This window comes from Convolutriloba macropyga, chromosome 10, assembly GCF_964194025.1.
Source record: "Convolutriloba macropyga chromosome 10, txConMacr16.3, whole genome shotgun sequence".
In the NCBI taxonomy this organism is placed as follows: Eukaryota; Metazoa; Xenacoelomorpha; order Acoela; family Convolutidae; genus Convolutriloba; species Convolutriloba macropyga.
The window spans coordinates 37,689,510-37,700,462 of record NC_134477.1 but is presented as its reverse complement, the minus strand read 5'-3'; the positions used below and the strand labels follow the sequence as shown (position 1 = coordinate 37,700,462).

Below are 10,953 nucleotides of genomic sequence, written 5' to 3'. Positions count from 1 at the left end.
TTATATAATGATGCTTTGTAATTGTTTTGGGTTCACAAAAAACGATGATCCTTTGCTGCGTACAGAAAGTTAGCCGAAAATGAGAAACGGATGCCCTGTAAGGAAAAAATAGGGTGAGAAAATATGATAGGAGAGATAATTTGGACGGAAGCTCCGAGCAATCTATTTTGTGCTGCTGTTATTTTTTCTCATCATCTTCCTCAACTTTCCACTGAAACCAATAAACAACTGAACAGTGATAACCAGTTTTGCAAAAAAAGACTAATTGAAACTTGAAAAAAGAAGATTTGTGGCGTTTGTGATTACATTAAGTATCATTAAGGCAAAACTAAACCAAAGAAATCATTCGAGCATAATCTATCGCCACTATTATTCCATTCGTTTCTGCCTATTTGATTTGTCCCGAATCTATTCAACTTTTTTAGGAAATACAATCCCTTCAAAATTTCATTCAAAAGCCATCCGGAAGTACGCACGTTCTTTGAAAAACATTGGCTTCTTTCAGGGGCTCTGTTACTTCAGCTGTTTTTGAAAATTTCACTGATTTATAGCACATTTTCTGATAAAAATCACTTCAGTGCCTGTTTAATGATAAAAAATTGAAGTGCTTCCATATGTTTGGTATGTTTTAGCTCAATCCAAATTTTCGGGAGGTTTTGGCCTGAATTCACTGAAATTTGGCACTTCCATGTGTTTCTATGTTTAAGCTCTATGTAAAGTCATTGTCACTTGGAGTTTTTCGAGCGAGATCATAACACTTCCAGCGATTAAGTCGCGCGGTAATAAATACACCACTGAAAAGATAGTTTTAAAAATGTTACATTGTTTTTAGATCATAAAGATTATGATTGGAACTAAAGGACTATCGTTTGAAGTACTGGCCTTTCTAGTTGATAAACTGGGTTCATATTAGAAGCCAGGTTAAAGTTGCGGACGGAAATCATTCTTGATCAGACCATCTTAAAGCCAGATGAACTTTGGTGGGAACTACCCAGACCGAAGGGAAATCCAATGAGACTCAATCCAGCACATAATTCTCAAAGCATCCGAAGTATGCTCTTGAATCTTCCAGACTTCCGTGTGCTTGAAGTGCATTCGATGTTATTTCTAATGAGACCTACCTGCGCTTTATGATCAGAACCAAACATTACGCCGCAGAGGCATGCCCAAATCGTCACTGGCAAATATGCCCGATCAGTGTATCTCTTGTTCGTTTTTCCTATGTTATTACACTGAAAAGGCAACAATATTGCGAAAAATAGCTACTTTTGAAAAAACAGGCATATTGAAGGGAATTGCGCAAACCATGTTCGCAAAAGTGTCCAAGTTTTAACCACAAAATTAAAATACAAGCTATGTATCCTATTTTTCGCGCGCTATGTATCACGAATCTGCTCAATTTATGTATCTCTTTTTCGCACGCCACGTAACTCGATTTTGCACTACAATCCGCAATTAAGCATAATTTAATGCGCGTTTTTGAGCATAAAAGTGGTTATTGAAGCTCTATTACTACTACTAGTACTTTATTAATACTTCATTACTACTTGTTAAAGGGTTCTTACTCTGGTTCATTGAATCTACACCAGTAAGTCAACTTGCATATATATATAAATATATATATATATATATATATATATATATATATATATATATATATGGCAAGCAGAAAATCGGCCAGTCCCGCATTGATATACAAAACTTTTTTTGAGCGAGGGATTTTTCGGAAAAAATCGATAGCTCGGCTTTTTTTCTTTGTTTTCAAAGTTGTTTGTATTTAAATCATTTTAAAGCTTTAAAAGCTTCATTTAAATCTCTATTAATGTGCTTTTTACATAGTATTAAATCACTTTTGTTGCTCAAAATGCGCGCTTTTAATTAGTCTCAATTGGGGATTAGAGAAACCTTTAATGCGAGTAATAGATACCTAAAATGAGCGAAAATGTGCTACAAGTCTTGTCACCTATTTTACAATTTTAAAGTATTTATCTTCCAAAAAAAATAGTGCAACCCCTTTTCCGAATATAAAATACAAAGCTATTCGCCTTATTTCGTTCATTTTATGTATCTATTTTTCGAGCGAATTTTACGAAGGCGGAAATTTTGGGGCAAGCCTCTGCGGTGTAATGAATGCATTTGAATTTACTTCTGATCTGACCTCGTCCGTGATTCTCTTGTGCTGGATCAGATTAATAAGCTGTGATCAGATTATCCTACGCTCAAAATTCTCTCTGATCAGAATATCGTTTTCTTAGAAACATCCTCTTAGACCCTCTTGCTGGTCAGAAGTGTGCTCACCTTGTGTTATATGTTTATTCATAAAGATGAATGACGTAATCTAGGAGTTCACTTAAATTGCACAAATTCATGCCTATAACAAAAGAACATCAAATTTGATCAGTTACTAATTAGTTGATAAAATTTTGCACAATTATTGCACAATTCATAGACAATAGTCTCCAATTGAGTCCCTGATCAACTCTGAATTGTCGGCAAACTCTTAATATATCAGTTTTTCGAGAAAAATTTATTGAAATTAAACAGACGTTTTTGCGAAGCGAAAATGGGCCTGATCAGACTAAATTTTAATCGATTTTTTTTCAGATGAAACCCACTTGCGTTAAAAATAGTGTCTCATTAGAGTTAAGTGCGCTCAGATCAGACCATTCTCCTTCGTTTGTGTGGTCGAGCAGAACGGGTAATTGCAAGCGCAAAGTTAACAGGTGTGCGCGCGAGTGAATCTGATCAGTAATTAATTTGGTCTCGAACCTAAGCCAGGGAAGTACCAGTATGACGATCCAATCTGCGCCATAATTTGAGGTAGAAAGCGTGTATGTAATCAGCGATAGGGGAAAATCCACTCGAAACAATTAACATCGAAGCGCATTTCTACCCTCTCCCCTAGTCGAACTCCGACGCTTATCTTGCAAAATTCTCTTGAAAATGACGCTTATCTTGCAAGATCTTGCAAGATTCTTGCAAATGACGCTTATCTTGCAAGATCTTGCAAGATTCTTGCAAATGACGCTTATCTTGCAAGATGCAAGATCCGGGCGCCTATCTTGCAAGAACCTTGCAAGATCTTGCAAGATAGACGTCGAAAAATGTTCAAGAAAAAAGTGAAATTTTAAAGTCCTATCAACTCAAAGATCATTTTCTTTTATGAGTTCAGACGTCGATATTAGACTGGGGTCGTCCCATGAAGGTTTTGTTTGCAGTATAGAAATATTTCATTGATTCTTTAAAAAAATTGTTTTGCCATGATAACAAAGTATAATCATGGCGAAAGTAAGTTGAAAGAGCCAGGTTTCAACAATAGAGCTACTTTTCTGATGAATTATTTTTTCTCCAAAAAAACACTGACAACTTCAATCCAGTTCAAAAGGTTAACCACGGCTTTAAGTATTTCCATCGGGGAGGGGGTTAAAGTTAAATTACTGGCCCATTTTCAAATAAATAAAAGAATATTTTTAAACATAAAATAGTACTTCTTGAACTTTTTTGAATTTGAATTGAGATTACGAATTTTATATGAACCAAGACCTAAACATTAGTTTCGGCTCACTGTTTTCAAGAAGGGCGAAGTGCCTATGAACACTAGTTGAGAAAACTATATACTTTAAATTTCAGTTAAAATGTCGGTGTATACGCACTCAAGTTGTATATATTTCAGTTATGGGGCTAGAAAAACTGACCGAAGGTTCTTTTATCCGACAAAGGAGAATGAGAAAGTTAACAGACATTTAAATTCTCTAATTTTCGACACCTATGATTGACCCAATTACCACTAGATAATTAATGTCCAGCCAATAATATTTTTAAGAGGTCGGGTTATCGGCTTTAAAAACTCATTTTTTGGTAGTCGACAAAACCGCTGTCGGCCAATTAGTCAACGGCCTTCATTTATACTTCAGTTATGCATCTAGTGGTCATAGTTCCGATGTTTCTCTTAGCATAACTGGCTGTTTTGGTTGCCAATTTTCAACTTCACACACTGCATAAGCTTGATCATTTTCGTCTTCTTGGTAGCAATCTACATCTAAGGCTTTGTCAAGTGGCTCCTTCTCATTTCCCTCCTCAAATTCAAGGCTCATTGTGCAAACTTCCTTGCCACCAGAGTTATTCGGTTCTTTTCCTCCTTCGGCCTCAGTTCGAAATATTGAGGTGTTCATATAAAGCGGGCCATCACGGTGGCCACTCATAGTACCGCCACCTATATCACCCCATTGACTGACGAAATGAACAGTGTACTCATATGCAGACCTAAATTGTCGACGTTTGATAAACCCGAGCCATATACGACTATTGTTCACGTATGTCGTCCCCAGTTGCTCTTTCAGAAACGATCGGATTGTTGTGATCTCCTCACGGGATTGGGGCTCAAACACATGCGGTCGGGGATAACTAAATGGTGTAACGAGTTAGCCTTGCACAAACCCACACGCACGCACGCACACACACGCAAACACACAGACACACACACACACACACACACACACACACACACACACACAAACACACTCAAACATACGCATACCCAGGATGAAGTCCTCGACCCAAGACAGCTATTGGCCAGACCGACTTGGGTCGCGGACAGGGGGGTCCGGTGCGACCGTCCACAATGGTCTGGAAAAAATTTGGGTCGCGCCTTCCGTCTGGCCGATGGCAATTTTAGTCTGTTCGGTCTGGCCAATGCCCATATTTCGGTCTGTTCGGTCTGGCCAATACCCAAATTTCGGTCTGTTCGGTCTGGCCAATACCCATATTTCGGTCTGTTCGGTCTGGCCAATACCCAAATTTCGGTCTGTTCGGTCTGGCCAATACCCATATTTCGGTCTGTTCGGTCTGGCCAATACCCATATTTCGGTCTGTTCGGTCTGGCCAATACCCATATTTCGGTCTGTTCGGTCTGGCCAATACCCAAATTTCGGTCTGTTCGGTCTGGCCAATACCCATATTTCGGTCTGTTCGGTCTGGCCAATACCCAAATTTCGGTCTGTTCGGTCTGGCCAATACCCATATTTCGGTCTGTTCGGTCTGGCCAATACCCATATTTCGTCTGTTCGGTCTGGCCAATACCCATATTTCGGTCTGTTCGGTCTGGCCAATACCCATATTTCGGTCTGTTTGGTCTGGCCAATACCCATATTTCGGTCTGTTCGGTCTGGCCAATACCCATATTTCGGTCTGTTCGGTCTGGCCAATACCCATATTTCGGTCTGTTCGGTCTGGCCAATACCCATATTTCGGTCTGTTCGGTCTGTTCGGTACTACTACTACTACCAATACTACTACTACCACTACTACTACTACAACTACAACTACAACTACCACTACCACTACTGCTACTACTACTATTACTACAGCTATTACTGATGCTACTACTACTACTACCCAAAGATGCCGACGCTGCTTGGATGGTGATTCTTTTTTTAAGCCGTCGTTTCTTAGGTCTGATTGATTCTTAGGTCTGCTAAAAAGGAGCACAATTTCTTAAAACGAGCTAAAGTCTGTTCATGGCTGATTATGGTCTGGATGGATCTGATCATGGCAAGAGAAAATACGAGTTAAAAACCAGCACGTATGAAAAACGATCTAAATGTGATCATGGAATATTATCGTCACGATGGGTCTGATCATAACCAATTTTAGTCTGGATATGTCTGATCATTAACGCACACCTCGACTTAGGGACGGTCTGTCCTGTCTGTTCAGTCTGGCCAATGGTCTGGAAAACGGTCTGGCCTACGGTCTGGACAATGGTCTGGCCTAAGGTCTGTTCGGTCTAGCCATTAATCTTGACAACGGTCTGGCGGATGGTCTGGCCAACGGTCTGGACAAAGGTCTGCTTGGTCTGGCGGATGGTCTGGACAACGGTCTGGCGGATGGTCTGGCCTACGGTCTGGACAATGGTCTGGCCTAGGGTCTCTTCGGTCTGGCCATTGGTCTGGACAACCGTCTGGCCGATGGTCTGGACAATGTCTGGTCAGTCTGGCCAATGGTGTCCAAAGTCTGTTCAGTCTGGCCAATGGTGGCCAAAGTCTGCTCGGTCTGGCCAATACCTATCTTTGGGTATTGTCGGTCTGGCCAATACCTGTTTTGGGTATGGTCGGTCTGGCCAATACCTGTCTTGGGTCGAGGACTTCATCCTGGGTACCCAGGTTGAGAAATAGCGACGAAATCGAAGCAAGAACTGTCGTTTTTGGTCAACTTTTGTCGATTTCGTCGGTTTTTTATGTAGGAAATGTCGATTATCCACGTTTTCGTCGGTATTGTCGGTATTTGATGTAAGAAGTGTTGATTAGTGTAGTTTTCGTCGGTATTGTCAGTTTTGGCAGTAAGAAGTGTCGATTATCGTCGTTTTTTGTCGGTAATGTCAGTCTCATTTTGTTTTAAATTTAAAAGAAATAGAGTAAAACTAAGTCAAAAGTGGTGCAGTGGAGGAGAAGGTGGCTAGTAATATATGAGTCCAAAGTTCGAATCCTGGCAGGGACTGTCCTGTATGTGAGATTTTTTGAATGGCAAAAACCGACAATTCTTACGTTAAAATACCGACGAAAACCGATCAAAACGACGAAAAAAACGTAAGGGCTTTGATCGGTTTTGGCGAAGTAAAAGCAACGAAAACCAACAATTTCTTATGTTTAAATCCGAAGAATTTCTCAACACGGGTACACACACAAACACACACACAAACACACTCAAACATACGCATACACACAAACACACACACACAAAAACACTCAAACATACACATACACACACAAACCCACACACACACGCACACAAACACACACACACACTCAAACACACACATACACACACACTCAAACACACAGACACACACACACACAAACACACACACGCACACACACACACAAGCACACTCAAAAATACACACACACGCGCGCGTGAACACATACACACGTACTAACAAACGCACATACACACATAAACACACTCGAAAATACGCATACACACACAAACACGCACATACATACGCACACACACACACACAAATACGCACATGCACACGCACACAAAAACACACTCAAACAAACACACAGGCGCAGAAACAAACACACACACACACGCAAGCACGCACACACACAAACACACATAAATAATCTCAAACATACGCCCACACATTAATACACACACACCCAAAAACTCACACATACACGCAAACACACGCACTCATATACACACACACATACACACTCAAACACTCACACACACGCACGCGAACACACACACACACGCACAAAACTACACACACACACATACATACATAAAATCAAACATACGCATACAAACATAAGCACACACGCATTCACACACACTCAAACACACACTCACACAAACAAACACGCGCACACACTCAAATACACAAGCGCAGAAACAAAGACACACTCGCACACACACACGAACACGCACACACACGCACGTGAACACACACACACGCTCAAACACACTTATACATACATAAAATCAAACGTACGCATACACACACAATCGCGCACGTACATAAGCACACACACACACACTCAAACACACACTCACACAAACAAACACTCACACACACTCAAACACACACACGCGCAGAAACAAACACACGCTCACACACACACACACACATACACGAATACGCACGCCCACGCACGTTAACACACACACACGCACAAACACACTTATATATACATAAAATCAAACCTACGCACACACACTCAAAAACACATTTTTTCAATTAAACACACACACGCACGCGCGCACACACACACATACGCACAAACACACACACACACAAACACACATAAACAAACACAAGAACACACACGCACAGTCTCATAAACGCACACATACACGCATACACACACACACCAACAAACGCAGAGAAACACACACACACACATTAAAACACAAACACACCACCCACACACGCAAGCACACAAACACATAAATACACATACAGACACTGAAAAACATACAGAGAAACACACACACACACAAAAAAATCACACACACTTAAACGCACACACACTCACTCAATTACACAGACACACTCTCAAACAGACAAAACAAACATACATACAAAATCAAACATACACATGCACAAAGAAATACAGATAAACAAACTCAAACACAAGCACACTCATACACACAAACTCAAACACGCAGACATACATACAAACCTACACACACCAACAAACACAGAGGAACAAACACACACACACAAACACACACTCAAACACATAAACACATACAAACACACAAACACATACAAACACATACAGACACTCAAATATACACAGAGAAACACACACACAGAGAGAAAGCACAAACTTAAACACACACACTCAAACACTCACTCACTCAAACAAACAGACACACACAATCACACACACAAAACAAACATATATAAACACTCAAAAGCACACACACATTAACTCACATACACACGCATACAGACACGCACACACAGAGACATAAACACACACACAACACACACTCACACCAACAAACATACACACTCAAACAAAGACACAAACACACATACACAATCCAACAAAAACATACACAAACAAACACAACAACACATATACACAAACAAATAAACATTCACACACTCAAACAGAATTACACATACAAACAAAAACAGATAAACAAGCACGCAAGCACTCAAACAGCAACAGAATCAAAAGACACGCACACACAAACACACATACACAAATACCTAAACACTCGAACACACACATGCATACACAAATACACACAGAAAGACAAACACGCACACTCCAACACACACATACACAAAAAAAAACTGAAACAAAGATGCAAACACAAAAATACATACACATAATCAAACACATATACGTAAAAACACACACACACACACAAACGAACACACACACACACACGCACACAAACACGCGCACACACACGCACAGACACACACGCAAACAGACACGCACGCAAATATACACCCACTCCATGCACACACAAACACACATAACGCATACACAAACAATTAAACACACACCTAAACACACAAAAACTCTCCAATGCACACACGCATACATTAACAGACATACACAAATACAGACGTCTATATAAACACACACACATATATATATATATATATATATATATATATATATATATATGTAAATATATATATATATATAAACAAACACGCATAAACTCACAAAAACACACATACACACTCAAACACAGACACAAACGCACATATAAACTGAGACAAACACATACAGATACAAAAAGTACTACTTATATACACACACAAACAAACTTTCACACACTCAAACACAATTAAACCACGAACAATAACGCATAAACACGCACACAAACAACAGCACACACAAAAATCACACACAAACACACATACACACATAATTGCACTCATACACAAACAACCAAACACAAACACAACCTGAAAAAACTCGCAAACACATACATACAAACACGTATACGTACAAAAAATTACAGACACGCACGCAAAAACACATATACACACTTAAACACACACAATTAAACACAAAAACACAAACACACATGCACAAACACAGACACACAAACTCAAACACAAAACACACACACACAAACACACGAAAATGCACGCACACACAAAAGTTTAACACAAATACATCGAAAAAGTCAAAAATACACAAACTCAATCCCACACACACAAACAACCAAACACACACACACAAACAGACACACAAATAAACATTATAAGATACACAGACACACCTACACACATTCAAACACGCACACATACGCGCAAATAAACACCCGCCCCATGCACACATGCACACACAGATAAACATAACGCACACACAAACACTCAAAAACACACACGAACACAAAAGGACGCTCAAATGCACATACAAAAAAAAAACAAACATAAACACCTAAAAGCCTAAACACGCATACACATTCAAACACACAAACACCAACACACATGCACAATCGAACACATATACAAAGTAAACACACAAACACACACAAATACACACATTAACATTTTTTCACGAACACACACACTCAATTACAGTTCAAGCCATATAGTTAAACACACACAGACACACAAACAAACACACACGGAAACTTACACAGATACACACAAGCAAATACCCACACAAAGAAACACACACACACACAGTCAAATACACACAAAAATAACACACACATATAAACACACTGAAACACACATACACACAAAAACACACTACACGCACGCACGCAAACACACTTAAACATACAAAAACACACAAAGACTCTCGAACACACACACACAAAACCTCATGCACACATACACAAACAAACACGCTTACACACATATGAAAACAGATACACCATCAAACACACTTGAACACAAAAACACACATACACATATACACACACATGAACAGACACGCTCAAACTCCCACGCAAACTCAAATACCCACTCAAATACAAACACATACACAGAGTTGCACACACAAACACGCATAAACACTCAAACACACTCAAATACAAACATACTCACCCACAGAACACACACAAATATAAACACACATACAACCATACACAAACAAATAAACACAAAAACACAAGCTCAAACACACACATAAACACTCAAAAAAATAAACAAACTGACACATACACATTCAAGCACACATACACACACATAGACACAAGCAAACGCATACACTCACAATTAAACACACAAACGCACAAACACAGACACACAAACTCACACACAAAACACACACACACACACAAACACACAAAAATGCACGCACACACAAAAGTTCAACACAATTACATCGAAAAAGTCAACAACACACAAACTCAATCCCACACACACAAACAACCAAACACACACACACACAAACAGACACACAAATAAACATTATAACATACACAGACACACCTACACACATTCAAACA

General features: G+C 39.5%; 1 protein-coding gene across 1 annotated transcript in view; it reads right to left on the bottom strand.

Moving 5' to 3' along the window:
- Positions 1 to 3,734: 3,734 nt before the first annotated feature.
- The window catches only part of LOC142348490 (uncharacterized), a 40,725-nt gene continuing 33,506 nt past the window's right edge, over positions 3,735 to 10,953 (bottom strand). The window contains exon 3 of the mRNA XM_075399866.1: positions 3,735 to 4,404. Coding sequence (XP_075255981.1) covers positions 3,930 to 4,404 — 475 coding nt within the window. The 3' untranslated portion in view covers positions 3,735 to 3,929. The remainder of the gene's footprint in view (positions 4,405 to 10,953) is intronic.